Consider the following 19,474-nt stretch of genomic DNA (forward strand, 5'->3'; position numbering starts at 1 on the left):
GCAAACCAGATAAAGAGAGAGGCATTCTTACATTGTGTTCAAGACCTCCTAGTTATGGGAGTGATCCACCCAGTTCCAAAGGAGGAACAGGGGCAAGGCTTCTATTCAAATCTGTTTGTGGTTCCCAAGAAAGAGGGAACCTTCAGACCAATCTTAGATCTCAAGATCCTAAACAAATTTCTCAGAGTCACATCCTTCAAGATGGAGACTATTCGAACCATCCTACCTATGATCCAGGAGGGTCAATATATGACTACCGTGGATTTAAAGGATGCTTAACTGCACATTCCGATACACAGAGATCATCATCGGTTTCTCAGGTTAGCCTTCCTAGACAGGCATTACCAGTTTGTAGCTCTTCCCTTTGGGTTAGCTACGGCACCAAGAATCTTTACAAAGGTTCTGGGGTCACTCCTAGTGGTCCTAAGGCCGCGGGGTATAGCAGTAGCCCCTTACCTAGACGACATTCTAATACAGGCGTCAAATTTTCAAATCGCCAGGTCCCATGCAGACATTGTTCTGGCATTTCTGAGGTCGCATGGGTGGAAAGTGAACGAAGAAAAAAGTTCTCTATCCCCTCTACCAAGAGTTTCCTTCCTAGGAACTCTGATAGATTCTGTAGAAATGAAGATTTACCTGACAGAGGCCAGGTTGTCAAAACTTCTAAACTCCTGCCGTGTTCTTTATTCTACTTCTCGCCCTTCAGTGGCTCAGTTTATGGAAGTAATCGGCTTAATGGTAGCGGCAATGGACATAGTGCCGTTTGCCTGCCTACATCTCAGACCGCTGCAACTCTGCATGCTCAGTCAGTGGAATGGGGATTACACAGATTTGTCCCCTCTACTAAATCTGGATCAAGAGACCAGGGATTCTCTTCTCTGGTGGTTATCTCGGGTCCATCTGTCCAAGGGTATGACCTTCCGCAGGCCAGATTGGACAATAGTAACGACAGATGCCAGCCTTCTGGGCTGGGGTACAGTCTGGAACTCCCTGAAGGCTCAGGGCTTGTGGACTCAGGAGGAGACACTCCTTCCGATAAACATTTTGGAACTAAGAGCGATATTCAATGCTCTTCAGGCTTGGCCTCAGCTAGCTGTGGTCAGGTTCATCAGATTTCAGTCGGACAACATCACGACTGTAGCCTACATCAACTATCAAGGGGGAACAAGGAGTTCCCTAGCAATGTTGGAGGTTTCAAAAATAATTCTACGGGCAGAGGTTCACTCTTGCCATCTATCAGCTATCCATATCCCAGGAGTAGAGAACTGGGAGGCGGATTTTCTAAGTCGACAGACTTTTCATCCGGGGGAGTGAGAACTCCATCCGGAGGTGTTTGCACAGTTGATTCAACTTTGGGGCAAACCAGAACTGGATCTCATGGCGTCTCATCAGAACGCCAAGCTTCCTTGTTACGGATCCAGGTCCAGGGATCCCAAGGCAGTGCTTATAGATGCTCTAGCAGCGCCTTGGTCTTTCAACCTGGCTTATGTGTTTCCACCGTTTCCTCTGCTCCCTCGTCTGATTGCCAAGATCAAGCAGGAGAGAGCTTCAGTGTTTTTGATAGCACCTGCGTGGCCACGCAGGACTTGGTATGCAGATCTGGTGGACATGTCATCCCTTCCACCATGGACTCTACCGCTGAGGCAGGACCTTCTACTTCAGGGTCCTTTCAACCATCCAAATCTAATTTCTCTGCGTCTGACTGCTTGGAGATTGAACGCTTGATTTTTTCAAAACGTGGTTTCTCCGAATCGGTCATTGATACCTTAATTCAGGCTCGAAAGCCTGTCACCAGGGAAATCTATCATAAGATATGGTATAAATATCTTCATTGGTGTGAATCCAAGGGTTACTCATGGAGTAAAGTCAGGATTCCCAGGATATTATCTTTTCTCCAAGAAGGATTGGAGAATGGATTGTCAGCTAGTTCCTTAAAGGGAAAGATTTCTGCTCTGTCTATTCTTTTGCACAAGCGTCTAGCGGATGTTCCAGACGTTCAGGCGTTTTGTCAGGCGTTAGTTAGAATCAAGCCTGTGTTTAAACCTGTTGCTCGACCATGGAGTTTAAATTTAGTTCTTAAAGTTCTTCAAGGGGTTCCGTTTGAACCTCTGCATTCCATAGATATCAAGCTTTTATCTTGGAAAGTTCTGTTTTTGGTAGCTATCTCTTCGGCTCGAAGAGTTTCAGAGTTATCTGCCTTGCAGTGTGATTCCCCTTATCTGATCTTCCATGCAGATAAGGTAGTTTTGCGTACCAAACCTGTGTTTCTTCCTAAGGTGGTATCTAATAAGAATATCAATCAGGAGATTGTTGTTCCGTCACTGTGTCCTAATCCTTCTTCAAAAAAGGAACGTCTGTTACACAATCTTGACATGGTGCGTGCTTTAAAGTTTTATTTACAAGCTACTAAAGATTTTCGTCAAACATCTGCATTGTTTGTTGTCTACTCTGGACAGAGGAAAGGCCAAAAGGCTTCAGCAACTTCTCTTTCCTTTTGGTTAAGAAGTATAATTCGCTTAGCTTATGAGACTGCTGGCCAGCAGCCTCCTGAAAGAATTACAGCTCATTCCACTAGAGCGGTGGCTTCCACATGGGCTTTTAAAAATGAGGCTTCTGTTGAACAGATTTGTAAGGCGGCGACTTGGTCTTCGCTTCATACTTTTTCTAAATTCTACAAATTTGATACTTTTGCTTCTTCGGAGGCTATTTTTGGGAGAAAGGTCTTACAGGCAGTGGTGCCTTCCGTTTAAGCGCCTGCCTTGTCCCTCCCTTCATCCGTGTCCTATAGCTTTGGTATTGGTATCCCACAAGTAATGGATTAATCCGTGGACTGGATACACCTTACAAGAGAAAACAAAATTTATGCTTACCTGATAAATTTATTTCTCTTGTGGTGTATCCAGTCCACGGCCCGCCCTGTCATTTTAAGGCAGGTGTTTTTTATTTTTAAACTACAGTCACCACTGCACCCTATAGTTTCTCCTTTCTCTTGCTTGTTTTCGGTCGAATGACTGGAGGTGGCAGTTAGGGGAGGAGCTATATAGACAGCTCTGCTGTGGGTGATCCTCTTGCAGCTTCCTGTTGGGAAGGAGAATATCCCACAAGTAATGGATGAATCCGTGGACTGGATACACCACAAGAGAAATAAATTTATCAAGTAAGCATAAATTTAGTTTTTTCTGGCCTTTGGTGCTGCACTGTGGCTACAAAACCCAAACCAAAAAAAAGGCACATAACAGGGATTAAACTGTTAAGAATAGTGCTACTTAACACACCACTCATATCTGATGACACAGTAGATTGCACGCGCAGTGCCCCAAATTTGAAGTAGGAGGACCGACCAAGCATCTTTTTCCATCTCCCGGTTCCTAAAAATTATCTCCGGGTTCCTAAAAACGATGCCATACCTGTACTCGATTGTGCAAAAGGAAGTGATGGCATATGGGGTCTTTCATGCTGTCGTGCCTGTTAAGAGTTGGGGACCCTCGTATAAAAAGGCTGAAGGAGAACGACCTGTACTGGGTGTCCAAGCATCTTTTTCCATCTCCCGGTTCCTAAACATTATCTCCGGGTTCCTAAAATCGATGCCATACCTGTACTCGATTGTGCAAAAGTAAGTCATGGCAGATGGGGTCTTTCATGCTGTCGTGCCTGTTTGGGGTCGGGGACCCTCGTATAAAAAGGCTGAAGGAGAACGACCTGTACTGGGTGTCCAAGCTTCTTTTTCCATCTCCCGGTTCCTAAAAATTATCTCCGGGTTCCTAAAATCGATGCCATACCTGTACTCGATTGTGCAAAAGTAAGTCATGGCAGATGGGGTCTTTCATGCTGTTGTGCCTGTTTGGGGTCGGGGACCCTCATATAAAAAGGCTGAAGGAGAACGACCTGTACTGGATGTCCAAACATCTTTTTCCGTCTCCCGGATGTAGCAGTACTCCACTAGGGGGTCTCCCTTCCTCTGTCCAAACCCAGGGGTGGCCACCGGATAGTGGGACCAGAGATATAGTTGCTGAGACCGGGGTCAAGCCAGCGGGTGTATCTCCCCCAGCTGGACTGGTCTCAGTGGACTCCCAGTCAGGTAGCGTCCTCTCTGCCCTGCAGCTCTTTCTTGGCAGGTATCGTCCCCTCTGCCTGTCTGCTTCTAGGCAGGAATACATCCCCCTGCCAGGCTGCTTCTTGGCAGGAATAGATCCCTCTGCCTCCTAATAGTGGGACCAGGACTATCGTGGCTGAGACCGGGGTCAAGCCAGCGGCTGTTTCTCCCCCAGCTGGGCTGGTCTCAGTGGGCTCCCAGGCAGGTAGCGTCCCCTCTGCCTGTCTGCTTCTAGGCAGGAATAGATCACTCTGCCTCACTGCACACTTCCAGCAGGTAGCGTGCCCTCTGGTTTCTTATAGGCAGGAATCAATCCCTCTGCCTTGCTGCTCCTTTCAGGCAGGCCAGCTCTTTGCATACAGGCCCACAGACTCTGTAACAGATCTCTCTTGCAGGGAGAGGTGCAGCCAGAATGCAGGGTCAGAACCTCTGCAACTGGTATACCTGAAAGAATCAGACAGCACAAAAAGGCAATCCTGTACTCGATTGTGCAAAAGGAAGTAACCTTACCATGGGTCCCAGACTGCACGTCTTTGTAATTCTCTGCCTGGGAAATTATATATCTTTCAAATTATCTATTTATCTATCAAATCTATCTATCAATCGTATCTATCAAATGTATATTGCATCTATTGATCTATGCAATTCGTATCTATCAAATGTATATTGCATCTATTGATCTATGGAATTCATATCTATCAAATGTATATTGCATCTATTGACCTATGTAATTCGTATCTATCAAATGTATATTGCATCTATTGATCTATGTAATTCGTATCTATCAAATGTATATTGCATCTATTGATCTATGTAATTCGTATCTATCAAATGTATATTGCATCTATTGATCTATGTAATTCGTATCTATCAAATGTATATTGCATCTATTGATCTATGTAATTCGTATCTATCAAATGTATATTGCATCTTTTGATCTATGTAATTCGTATCTATCAAATGTAAATTGCATCTTTCGATCTATGTAATTCGTATCTATCAAATGTATTTTGCATATTTTGATCTATGTAATTGGTATCTATCAAATGTATATTGCATCTATTGATCTATGTAATCTATGGATCTATCTATGGATCTATCTATCAAATCTATCGGACTGTTTTGTGACAGCCACTTGTGTTTCGGCCAAATTTGAAGTAGGAGGACAGACCAAGCATCTTCTTCCATCTCCCTGTTCCGAAAATCAAGGCCATATAGACCTCCCTCGATAGGGGGAGTAACAGGTATTAAACTGCTAAGAATAGTACTACTTAGTACTTAACACACCACGGGTCCCAGACCGCATGTCTTATTGTTATACTCTGTCAGGGAAATTATATAACTATCAATCGTATCAATCAAATATATATTGCATCTATTGATCTCTGTAATTCGTATCTATCAAATGTATATTGCATCTTTTGATCTATGTTATTTGTATCTATCAAATGTATATTGCATCTTTTGATCCATGTAATTTGTATCTATCAAATGTATATTGCATCTTTTGATCTATGTAATTCATATCTATCAAATGTATATTGCATCTTTTGATCGATGTAATTCGTATCTATCAAATGTATATTGCATCTTTTGATCGATGTAATTCGTATCTATCAAATGTATATTGCATCTTTTGATCTATGTAATTCGTATCTATCAAATGTATATTGCATCTTTTGATATGCCTTGCTGCTCCTTTCAGGCAGGCCAGCTCTTTGCATACAGGCCCACAGACTCTGTAACAGATCTCTCTTGCAGGGAGACGTGCAGCCAGAATGCAGGGTCAGAACCTCTGCAACTGGTATACTCGATTGTGCAAAAGAAGTAACCTTACCATGGGTCGCAGACCGCACGTCTTTGTAATTCTCTGCCTGGGAAATTATATATCTTTCAAATTAGCTATTTATCTATCAAATCTATCTAACTATCAATCGTATCTATCAAATGTATATTACCTCTATTGATCTATGCAATTCGTATCTATCAAATGTAAATTGCATCTTTTGATGTATGTAATTCGTATCTATCAAATGTATATTGCATCTTTTGATCTATGTAATTGGTATCTATCAAATGTATATTGCATCTAGTGATCTATTTAATCTATGGATCTATCTATCAAATCTATCGATCTCGCGGCCGGACTGTTTTGTGACAGCCACTTGTGTTTCGGCCAAATTTGAAGTAGGAGGACAGACCAAGCATCTTCTTCCATCTCCCTGTTCCGAAAATCAAGGCCATATAGACCTCCCCCGATAGGGGCAGTAACAGGTATTAAACTGCTAAGAATAGTACTACTTAGTACTTAACACACCACGGGTCCCAGACCGCATGTCTTATTGTTATACTCTGTCAGGGAAATTATATAACTATCAATCGTATCTATCAAATGTATATTGCATCTTTTGATCTATGTAATTCATATCTATCAAATGTATATTGCATCTTTTGATCTATGTAATTCGTATCTATCAAATGTATATTGCATCTTTTGATCTATGTAATTCATATCTATCAAATGTAAATTGCATCTTTTGATCTATGTAATTTGTATCTATCAAATGTATATTGCATCTTTTGATCTATTTAATTCGTATCTATCAAATGTATATTTCATCTATTGATCTATGCAATTCGTATCTATCAAATGTATATTGCATCTATTGATCTATGGAATTCGTATCTATCAAATGTATATTGCATCTATTGATCTATGTAATTCATATCTATCAAATGTATATTGCCTCTTTTGATCTATGTAATTCGTATCTATCAAATGTATATTACATCTATTGATGTAATTCGTATCTATCAAATGTATATTGCATCTTTTGATCCATATAATTTGTATCTATCAAATGTATATTGCATCTTTTGATCTATGTAATTCGTATCTATCAAATGTAAATTGCATCTTTTGATCTATGTAATTCGTATCTATCAAATGTATATTGCATCTTTTGATCTATGTAATTGGTATCTATCAAATGTATATTGCATCTATTGATCTATGTAATCTATGGATCTATCTATCAAATCTATCGATCTCGTGGTTGTGCAAATGGACTGTTTCTGGTTGTTTGCGGTGCGTTAAACGGGGAGTTTGGTCTGTCACTGTGAAGCGGGCGTAACCCTTACACTACCTGATCGATACAACATCATACCTGATGTTTTAAAGCACGTTATTCCAAACAATTTAGGGATTTTAGGTGATTTATGCCCTTTATGGCTTAAAACCAGACTCTGCATCAACTATGTAATTTTCCATGGGAGTTTTGCCATGGATCCCCCTCCAGCATGCCACAGTCCAGGTGTTAGTCCCCTTGAAACAACTTTTCCATCACTATTGTGGCCAGAAAGAGTCCCTGTGGGTTTTAAAATTCGCCTGCCCATTGAAGTCAATGGCGGTTTGCCCGGTTCACCAGTTCGCGAACATTTGCAGGAAAGTTTGCGTTCGCCGTTCGCAAACGCAAAATTTTAGGTTCGCGACATCACTATTAATAACTTTATTATAGTGGCGGTGATGTCGGGGAGTGGCGGAACAGGGGTTAATAACTTTATTTAGGTGGCAGCGATGTCGGGGGTGGCAGATTAGGGGTTAATAACTTTATCTAGATGTCATGATGTCGGGGGCAGCAGATTAGGGGTGTTTAGACTAGGGGTTTATGTTAGGGTGTTAGGTTTAAACATAACTTTTTTTTCCCATAGACATCAATGGGGATGCTTTACAGTGATCGGCATTCCGCACTTCAGGTGTTAGTTTTTTATCTAACACGCTCTCCCGATTGATGTCTTTGGGGAAAGCGTGCACAAGCACATATTCTCAGCCCTTGGATTTTGTGCGGTATGGAGCTCATCGCCACCATATCGCACACACAAGGTGGCTTTTTTAAAAACTTGTAATGGCTGCACTATGGAGGGTGAAATAACGCAACTTTTGTTGCGTTGGTTTCGCACCCTCTATAGCGCAAAACTTGTAATTTAGGTGCTTGTAATTAGAAGACATTTCTTTTGTGTTGCTGTAGAATAATATATCAGCCATGTTTTTAAAACAAATGAATCTCCTTTTTACTTCAAATATTGTTAATATCCAAACTCCACCCACCATTTGCCTTATTTGGAAGAGCCAATCTGGGTTTTAGTCCACACACCTTTTACTTTTACTATCTATTTAAAAGGACAGTAAACACCTTGTGTTCCCATAGAATATCATATCAGTCAAGTCTAAACATTTTTAAAACAAATTAACAGGGCTGATCAAGGGAACTATAGACCAGTTAGTCTGACATCAATAATGGGGAAGATACTTGAAGGAATTATAAGGGATTATATTGATGAGTATATTCTTTGTAAACAAGATCAGAGGATGTGATATACTTGGATTTTGCATAGGCATTTGATACAGTGCCACATGAGAGATTCAGGTACAAAATTAATGGACTGGGAATAGCTGAAAATGTTAGCTCATGGATAAATAACTGGATAAAAGACAGAGAGCAACGAGTAGTATTAAATGAATCTTACTCAGATTTGACAAAGCAGGTAATCAGTGGAGTCCCCCAGGGATCAGTACTGGACCCTGTTCTTTTTAATATCTTCATTAATGACTTGGAGCAAAGATTAAAGGGACACACAAGTCAAAATAAACATTCATAATTCAGAAAGAGCAGCAGTTTTAATACACTTTCCAATTTATTTCCATTATCAAATTTTGCACAGTCTTTTTATATTAACACTTTCTGGGGAACAAGATCCTACTGAGCATGTGCACAAGCTCACATGGTATACATCTGTCATTAGCTGATGTCAGTCACATAATACAGGGGGCCGGAAAATGGGAGAAAAATATTTCTACTGCTTATTTGAAATTCAGAGTTAGTGTTATTCCATTGTCTTTTTATTATGTACTTGTTTATTATTTAATTCTACTGCATTGAGTGGTCCTTTAAATAGCAATAGCTCTATTTTTACAGATGATACAAAGTTGTGTAAGGTCATCAGGTCAGGGCAGGACGAACTTGCTTTTACAATGGGATCTTAAAAAATTAGAAGAATTAGAAGTAAAAATAAATAGGCAATCTATTTAAATAAAGAATTAGATTTAGCCAAACAGAGGAGGAAAGGGATTTGGGAATAGTAATAGATAATAAGGTAAAGATGGGCGCACAATGCAGGGCAACGGCTACAAAGGCTAATAAGATACTAGCATGTATTAAAAGAGGCATTAATGCGAGGGAGGAAAGCATAATTCTGTCACTATATAAATCCCTGGTAAGACCTCACTTTGAGTATGGAGTGCAGTTCTGAGGACCAATCTCAAATAAAGATATTGCAGACTTTGAAAAAGTTCAGAGAAGGGACACAAATAAGGGGAAAGGAGAATTTAAGCTATGAGGAGAGGTTAGCCAAACTGGGTCTACTTTCTTTAGAATAAAGGCACCTTAGAGGTGACATGATTACTTTATATAAATATATTCAAGGCCTATATACAGAGATGGAAGAAGCTCTGTTTATTCAAAGAAAATGGTTTGTGACAAGAGGTCACAATTTAAGGCTGGAGGAAAGAATTTTTAATATTTGGCAATGTAAATGTTTCTTCACTGTAAGAGCAATCACATTAGGAAACTCATTACCTAAGGAGGTAGTAAATGCCAATATCTTATATACATTTAAAATGGTTTAAATCCATTTCTGGTTAGAAACAGAATTCAGGGATATGATTGCTTGTGTTAAATGGGTCACATTTTTAATGGGATTAATTTAAGCTAAACTGAAGCTTTTTTTGTAAGTATATTTATTTAGATTTGTATGGACTTCTGTCTTTATTTTAACCTCATCTACTATGTTACTATGTTTTGTGCTCCAATTGATTTTCAATAGCCAATCTCCACCCACTATTTGCCTTATTTTGAGGATCCAATCTGGGCTTTAATCCACAGACAACAAGATAGCCACTGTCATAAAGTTAGCATAAAGTGAGTTATTTTTTAGTTGTTATCTGATAAAGACAATTAGGGATAGCTATGTATCAGGGTTAATATTAAGAGGTCAGCAGGATGCATTTCAAGTTCTGGAATTAGAAACTGCTCAATTTTCAGAGCTAAATTACATGAAAAGGGGGCAAAATCAATCCTGAAAATATTTTGTTTCATTATGCATAAATAAACATCTATACTATAATCGCGTTTGTAACGCATCCGTCGGTGTCACCAGTTGCGCACACATCCTCAAAGGATGCGCAACCAAAAGAATTCACCAAAAGAATCCACCAGGATGCAGTGAAGGCAAAGGAGCGTTACAAAAAAAAATAACCGCCCGCAATAAGTATTAAAAATAAAAACGTTACTGTCCACAATAAATTTAAAAAAAAAAAAACTAAACGCCCGCAATAAGTAATTTAAAAAAAAAAAAAGAACCGCACGTACAAACTATTAAGAAAAATATCAACTAACCGCCCGCAAGAAGTAAAATAAAATTATTAACCCCTAAATCCGCCAACCACAAACTACCTAATACATCTATTAACCCCTAATCCGCCAACCCCCCACAACGCATTAAACCTAATTCACCTATTAACTCCTAAACTGCCAACCCCCACAACGCAAGAAACTAATTTAATGACTAAGCCCCCTAACCTAACACCCCCTAAATTAACGCCTTAATTACATTTTTAAAAAAAACTACATTGCAATTAAAAAAAAAAAAATTACATTACATTAATCTAAAATGACAAAAAATAAAAATGGCTAGCATTACAAAAAATAATAAACAAAACTATCCAAAATAAAAAAATTAAACCTAATCCCTATGAAAATAAAAAAGCCCCCCAAAATAAAAACACCCCCTAATCTAAGAATAAACTACCAATAGCCCTTAAAATGACTTTTTGTAGGGCATTGCCCTAAAGAAATTAGCTCTTTTACATTAAAAATAAACAAAGTCCCCCTAACAGTAAAACCCCCCACCCACCAACCCCCCCCAAAAAAAAACATAACACTAATAAACCTAAACTACCCAATGCCCCCAAAGGGGCATTTGTATGGGCATTGCCCTTAAAAGGGCATTCAACTCTTTTCCACTGCCCTTAAAAGGTCATTCAGCTCTTTTGCAAATTGCCCAATAAACCCTAATCTATAAAAACAAAACCCCCCCTAAAAATAAAAAAAAAAAGCCCCAAATAGGTACTCATGGTTTCAGAAGTCCGGCAGAGAAGGCCTTCTTCCAGGCGGGTCCATCATCTTCATCCACAGCGAAGGCTGCGCAGAGCGGAGGTCCGGATCGGTCTTCTCAGATGTGGCGATCCTCTGCGGTGGTCATCTGTGGCGGTATCGGGGGTCCTCAGTGGCGGTGGTCCTCAGTGGCATGGAGGCTCCTCTTCATCCGATGTCCGTCGTATACTGAATATTGAATGCAAGGTACCGCAATCAATTTGGGGTACCTTGCATTCCATTTGGCTCAATTTTTCAAAACATCCAATAGGATTAGAGCTACTGAAATCCTATTGGTTGTTCAAATCAGCCAATATGATTTCAGTAGCTCTTATCCTATTTCAAAATCAGCCAATAGGATGAGAGCTACTGAAATCTTATTGGCTGATTTGAACAGCCAATAGGATTTCAGTAGCTCTAATCCTATTGATTGTTTTTGAAAAATTCAGCCAATTGCAATGCAAGGTACCCCCAAATTGATTGTGGTACCTTGCATTCAGTATTCAGTATACGACGGACATCGGATGAAGAGGAGCCTTCATGCCGCCGAGGACCACCACTGCTGCTGTGGGCTGCCGCCGCCACGGACCACCGCTGCCACAGATATCCACCGCCGAGGATCGCCACATCTGGGAAGAACGCTCCGGACCTACGCTCCGCGCCGCCTTTGCTGTGGATGAAGATGATTGACCCACCTGGAAGACTTCTCAGCCGGACTTCTGAAACCGTGAGTACCTCTTTAGGGCTTTAGTGTTAGGTTTTTTTTTTATTTTGTTTTTGTTTTTTGAGATTAGGGTTCATTGGGCAATTTAAAAAAGAGCTGAATGCCCTTTTAAGGGCAATGCCCATACAAATGCCCCTTTAGGGGCAATGGGTAGTCTAGGTTTATTAGTGTTAGTTTTTTTTTATTTTGAGGGGGTTTGGTGGGTGGGGGGACTTTGTTTATTTTTAATGTAAAAGAGCTGATTTCTTTAGGGCAATGCTCTATTTAAGGGCTATTGGTAGTTTAGTATTAGATTAGGGGGTGTTTTTATTTGGGGGGGATTTTTATAGGGGTATTAGTTTAGGTTTAATTATTTTGGATAGCTTTGTTTATTTTTTTTCTGTATTTTTACTTTTTTATTTTTTTGTAGCTTGGGGGGGTTGCATTTTTAATACATAGACTGCCCTCTGGGCAGGCTTATCATCTAGTTTTATATAAAAATCTCAAGTGTTACTTCCCTTAATTTTTGACTTTACTGTTCCTTTTACTGTATTTAAAGGATTACTTTCTGTTATAATTTTTAAGCTAAACAACTAACATAGTAAAGTTAATAAACATTAATTAAAACCTACTGACCTATATTTTCTCCAAAACGAAGTTTCATAACGTTCTAAAAGTTATATCTTTTATTCGCCGATGATGTCACGTTATCCTGCCCACTATTTTCAGCACTGCGTGTTCAAAATACTTAAACCAATAACTTTGTGTTTAAAGCGCCATTTTGAAACCTAGGTATTGTAAACGGATTGGTACAGAGCAAAGGATACCCACGGAGTGGGTTTGGAAAACAATTAAATTTGCAGAAAAGATTTCTGATATACGGTAGAGATATGTTAATGAAATGCTATTGATAAAAAGCGTATTTGGGGTAGTTAGTTAGTAACAGGCATAGAAAACATTTACTTACAGTGGCCCTTTAAGATGAGAATTATGTTTTGATATTAATTTTAAAAATTGCCTTTGTTTATATGGGGACAAATTATAATTGTATATAATGTCGGGAAGGGGAGGGACATTACACTACAGGAAAAAAAAAAATATATATAAAAAATGAAAAAATAACTTTGTTATGTACTGTCAGACAGCTGCTAGTACCAAAGATGGTCACCATTAATGGGAGGGTTAGAGAGCTATTTGGGAGGGGTCAGGGAGGTGGGAGAGTTAAGGAGTATAACTACACTGCAAATTTGTTTTTATAAAAAATAATAATAAACCCTAAACTGCATATTGGACAGTACCTAAGATGGTGGGGATGAGTGCGGGTGAGTGGGAGGGATAGAGCTGTTTGGGAGGGATCAGGGGTGGGAGGGTAAACCCTACATTAAGCTAAAATGAACCTTATAAGTTACCTTATTAACCTCTTCACTGCCAGGAAGAATAGAATTGTGTTGCACAGCTGCAATTTGCAGCCTTCTAATTACCAAAAACCAATGGCAAATCCATGTATGTCTGCTATTTATGAAAAAAGAGTACCCCAGAGAAGCTTTTACAATCATTTGTGTCATGATTGCACAAACGGTATGTAAATAATTTCAGTGAGAAACCCAAAGTTTACTTAACAATCTTTTTTATATGATCGCAATTAGCAGTGAAATGGTGGCATGAAATATACCAAAATGGGCCTAGATCAATACCTTGGGTTGTCTACCTGTAAAAACTATATATATTTTTAAATAGAGTGATAGCAAAAATGCTAAAAGTTCTCCTGTATTTTGACCAAGTTTTTCTCTGAAATTCCCTGTAGCAAAGGGGTTAATAACCTATCAATTCTCTAACCTACAATATCAAGTAACATATGGCTGAGCCTATGTTTAAGGTTTGGTTCATGGTATATATAAAACATCATGGACACCTTTAGAGCACTAAGGAAGAGGAACGTGCCTTTAAACTTGCTCAGTGTTCTAATACTGTAGAGTTCTCACACACTACTTAAATTAAAGACCATGAGATTGATAATTGCTATCCTGAACATCTTTGCTTCTACTTCATTTAAAAGAAGATTGAAATATAGGTGACATCAACCAGATTAATTTGTTTGGGGGGTCTCTGGAATTATGTTCCTACAGAAACGTATTTAGTTTTGCAATTGCGTAGGAAAATTCTCATTTATTAGCTTTGTGTCACAGTAAAATATTGTTCCCATTCGCATTCCTTCTAAGTATCAGTGCCAAATTGCTCTAGGACCCCTGTCAATGAAATCAAATTTTCAAAAACTATTAAGTGTCAAATATCAGTTGTGATTGTTTTTTGGCTTTAGGAAGCTTCTGTTCCACCTCCTGAGACGTGTTGTAGTTGTCTGAGGTCACGCTCTCTTCTCCCCTTTTAGGTCCATTTACACTCCTCAAAACCAAATGTGCGCAACAGACAGGGCAAGTGTAGGTCACCAGAGATTATAATTCAAAAAGCATTATATAAATGATATTCAGATAACAAGAGACAAAAAGCACCATCAATGAGGTCATTGAACATCTTTGTTGAGAAATTAATGAGATTTTTAATAAACCAGAATGTGCTTCCTTTTTATGATGACCTAATGAGTCACTTAATATGTGGGAAAATCTGAGGTCTAGCTTTGCCTGCACCTGCAGCATGAAAATATTGCTGGGGTTTGGACATTTCCATGTTTGATGTGAATCAACCACCCAGTGTTTGCACTCGGCAAAGTATGAATGTCTAATTACAAGAAAATACCAATGCCATTTCTATCAGACAATGAATGCCGCATAGAGCTCATTGAGGTTATCAAAAGGGGACCATTGGCCAATTGGGTCAATGATTTGAATTGTTTGACAGACCCAGAGAAACAAATAAAGTTCAAAAATCCCAAGTAAATTTGAGAAGTTTGCCACAGAATCTGTTAGTACAAACTGTCATAAGTAATTAAAGTTAACAAAAGCCCTTTTGTGATCAAAAGTTCAAGTTCAAACTGTAGAGTTAATTTGTATTTGCCAACCTTTGTTCTAAATTTCTCATGGAGTATGATCTGATTACAGGGGTGAGCAGTTACAACGGGGCAGTATGTGCGTATATTCTCCTAACAAAGGTACAATCATTTTTTTAGGTCCAAGTTACTGATACTAACCGAAGACTTCAGGATGCTGGAAAAGAGGTGAGATAAAAGGAAACTTCACAAAGCTAGACAACTGGCAGATCGTTGTTATTATGCTATGACTTTGAATTTATTTTTATTTTTTTCTATTCAAGTTAATTGGTAAAACGGAAGAAAGTATCAGATGTAGAATTCAACAAAGAAATATTGCAACTGTAGTCGATAGACTTCAATTGTGTCTTCCAGGTAAGTGATATATAATGTTATATATAATACAGTTTAATAAAATACCAGAGGACATTCAGTAATACATAGTTTAATGCCTAGATAGTTATGTATAATGTAATGAATAATTTGCTACTAATCATATGAAAGAAAATGCCAAGCTAAGTTAAAACTATTCAAAAATGTTTTTTTATCTAGCAGTGGCCCCAGATCCAGTCTGTTGGTTTCCTGTTCTGTGACATTCAAATGTTTTAGAAGTGCTCCTGTATGAATGAGTTAAATTATCATTAAAGTAATTTTTTTACATACATATCATAAATTAACCACAAAGATCTGCATACAAAATAAATGTTTTGAAAATGTTTAACCCCTTGCACTTTTTGATGCAGGTACTAAGTCACACAGTACTTTTTCCAGTGTACCGTGTTGACGTAGTATCTACGTCCAGCAAAGAGGCACAGGTTGCAGTAGAGGGAACTTCAACCGGGGGAGCTATCTACCTTCATATGGTAAGGGAGCACAGCAAACAGGAGAGGGGGAGGGTCCCTACACTACTACAAACAGGGGAGAGGAAAACTGCTAGCTAGGAGTGGGAGCTGTATCCCACCACTACAGATTTTTTTTTTTTAACAAAAGGCGATGGACTGGAGGTGGGAGGGGATCCCTACACTACAGAAAAAAGTACTTCTTCCGACTTTTCTCCAGTTTTTAACATTTTTGTGCACTCTACAGTATCTGAGATGTTAAAGGGACAGTTTACTCAAAAAGTGTCTCCCCTTTAATTTGTTCCCAATGATCCACTTTACCTGCTGGAGTGTATTAAATTGTTTACAAGTATTTCCTTTAGCCTTATTATTGCATTTTAAATAGTTTATTTAGCCTGTGGTATCCCCACCCATCCTGAAAGTTTTTGGCCTCGAAGCCAAGCTGTATTAACACAGCCAGAAGAAGAAATTACACTCCCAGTTGGTTATAGAAGAGATAAGATAATAAAATGTTAATTTTCCATTGTTCTCTCCAAGTATCAGTGATTGGTTTATGGACAGATATAAGATAAGGAAGCAGCTATATGTACACAATGTGATAAAGTAATGATATCTGATTATACCTACAAGCTCAACCCATTTTATTAGTTTGTGGCTTCAAAACACAACATCAGCTAATTCATAAACACACAAATAAACCTTAAAAAAAGTAAATCTCATACATTTTATACTCTGCAGCTGGTAAAAAAGTAATTGAAAACACATTAAGGGAAAACAATTTAATAGTATACTGTCCCTTTAATGACTATGTCACCTTCAAGTAAGCACAAAAGATCCAAGTCTGATGTAATTTCCTCTAGGGACAATCAATCTCATTCTGGGATTATTAAATCCAATTTCTCTAAAGACTTACAGATTGCTTCAGATTCCAGTTCATCTGAAATGTTCTTTAGATGAGCACGAGTCTGTTCCTTACTGTGTACATTAGGAGTACAAGATCCTAAACCTTCTGAGTAGAAGTCTGTTAAACAATTTGACTTGTTTTTTTAGGCCTTCTATGATTTTTGTGAGCTCTCTTTTAATGTACGCATTGCCATTACATACAAAGCACCTTAAGGACTATTTTTTAACAGACAAATATTCTAGTGATACACTATATGGTTACATACAATATCAATAAATAGGAATTTAATACTGAAAAATGGGGGGGGATAAATAAAGCATTTTTTTTACAGTTTTCTTTATAATCATTTCTACAAAACTAGTGTAGCTAAAGAAAAATACCTCCAAATAAATTCATTATGTTGTCTTGATTTTGGAATACCCCATATGATATTTTTCCAAGTAATTTATAGCAAATATAGGCCAAATACTACAAAGATGGAATTATTGGTTTAACTTGGATACACAACAGTATATATTTGTAGAATTTAGACACTGCAGGGTATTTATCTAGAGCAGAGCTTTCCAAACTTTTCATGTTGGTGACACACTTTTTAGCCCTACATCATTTCGCGACACGGTAATTAATTCAGTTGTACTAGCAAAAAGGAGGTTAAACTAACTTGTTTTAAAATATACGGACACATACATAAATTATATAATAATAATATGTATTTACAAGTAACAGTAAGTATGTGCAAGAATTAAAAAAAAGTTTAATAACACCAATAGCTACTTATTTTAACGGGATGTATGAGGTTGATGGGATGAACACAATTTCTGAATATTTGGTGGAATATTAGATAAAGATACTCACATTTCATCATCAAGCATTTTTAAGCTTCCACTTCCTATCCATATATCAAGAGCAGGAACAGCAATGCACTACTGGGAGCTAGCTGCAAAAAAAAACCTCTGACTTCAGCTCAGCGTTTAAACTGCCGCCCTCAGAGCTCCGTGAGCCCTACTGACTACTGCCCGCTCTGCAAACACACTGCTGTCCCACTCACTGACTACACATGGTCACAAGCCAATTAAGGAGACTACACGTGCAGTCAGGAGGCAATGTGCCGCCAAAGGGAATAGTTTCAGTTCCCACTGAGCTGCGCCAATTGGTTAAGATGATCTGTGACCCACTAGGTATCAATCGTGTCAACCATGTGATATGCATAGCAGGCAGGTGGAAAGTCAGAAACCAAAAAAAAATAATTAAATTTAAAAAAATATTGTGCTGAAGCAGGGACACACCTACACACTGCTGCCGACACACTAGTGTGTCCCGACACACAGTTTGGAAAGCACTGATCTAGAGGTATTTTGACACATTATATTTAACCCTTTTATCACCAGTGGCAGAAAATAAAATAAAGGGGTAAAAAAAAACACAGCAAATACTTTATTAAAATAAAATTATAAAAAAAATAAACTTTATTAAAAAAAACTTTATATTGAAAAATAAATTAAACACTTTTTTTATTAAAATTAATTTTACACTTTTTTACTGTACATGTTCAAGAGGAGGGACCAAGTCAAGCCATTGTTAACTGTCACAGTTATCAAATGACCATGGGCCTTTTTTTGTGCATCACTGGACTACATCACTGCTGAGGCATCCAGTGATTGGCCACTTGGCCTGATACTAGTATGCACTGGGACATTCTAGTACGTAGGCTCCATTTTAAGTATACAATCACTATGACTGGCTGTCACAGTGATTATACACACAGTAACTTTCATTTTTGACAGTTACTGTATTGCTGCTGGCTAGGGTCACATGCAGGCTTCCAGTAACATCATGAGATACACGCTGATCGCAGGCACGCCACTGACAGACACCCTGTCCCTGTGATCACTAGTCTGGGTTGTGCCAACACAGGGCTCAGAGGCATGCTAACAGCCAGGACATCAGCATCATACAGGGTATGGCACAAGTCCTTAAGTGCTAAATGACCAGCTGGTGGTCCTTAAGGGGTTAAAAGACCATTAAATACAGCAGAATTGCATGATCAACAAATGCATAATAAAAAGACAATGCAATGGTACCATTACTTTTATCATACCATTCTAGAAACCTTCCGACTTATGTTAAAAAGTTGGGAAGAAGAACTCCAAGCTCAGATCCCTGGAAAGGATTGGTCTATAATATTTAATAATATGAGCAAATCATCCTCATTTACAAACTGTGTAGAAATTAATATGAAACGATGGTACATTGACAGATTGTTGGAGTGGGTGGGGAGGCATGGGTACTTTCTTACATATCTGGTGGTTATGCCCTAAAATAAATATATATTGGCTTGCAATTATCAAAGAGATTGAAAAAGTGATTAGGATTAAAATATCAGCTAGCACAGCCCCAATTTTATTCAATAAATTCCCTTCCTATTCGTTGTAAGCTATGCCTTAAGTTACTATTTATTATGATAAATCGGACCAAACAATTGATCCCTAAGAATTGGATAAAACTCGAAGCCCCTACCTTAAAGGGATAGTCTAGTCAAAATTAAACTTTCATGATTCAGCTAGGGCATTACATTTTCTTCATAAATGGAAAGAGTCCACAGCTGCATTTATTACTTTTGGGAATTCAGAACCTGGCCACCAGGAGGCGGCAAAGACACCCCAGCCAAAGGCTTAAATACCTCCCCCACTTCCCTCATCCCCCAGTCATTCTTTGCCTTTTGTCCCAGGAGGTTGGCAGAGAAA

At 38.6% G+C, this 19,474-nt stretch overlaps 1 protein-coding gene across 2 annotated transcripts in view; it reads left to right on the top strand.

Moving 5' to 3' along the window:
• EXOC6 (exocyst complex component 6) overlaps nt 1–19,474 on the top strand; it is a 796,835-nt gene that overhangs the window by 221,295 nt on the left and 556,066 nt on the right. For both annotated transcript variants that reach the window (XM_053692417.1, XM_053692418.1), the window contains exons 3-4: nt 15,129–15,176; nt 15,272–15,362. In XM_053692417.1, the coding sequence (XP_053548392.1) occupies nt 15,129–15,176; nt 15,272–15,362 (139 nt within the window). The remainder of the gene's footprint in view (nt 1–15,128; nt 15,177–15,271; nt 15,363–19,474) is intronic.

This window comes from Bombina bombina, chromosome 9, assembly GCF_027579735.1.
Source record: "Bombina bombina isolate aBomBom1 chromosome 9, aBomBom1.pri, whole genome shotgun sequence".
Taxonomy (NCBI): Eukaryota; Metazoa; Chordata; class Amphibia; order Anura; family Bombinatoridae; genus Bombina; species Bombina bombina.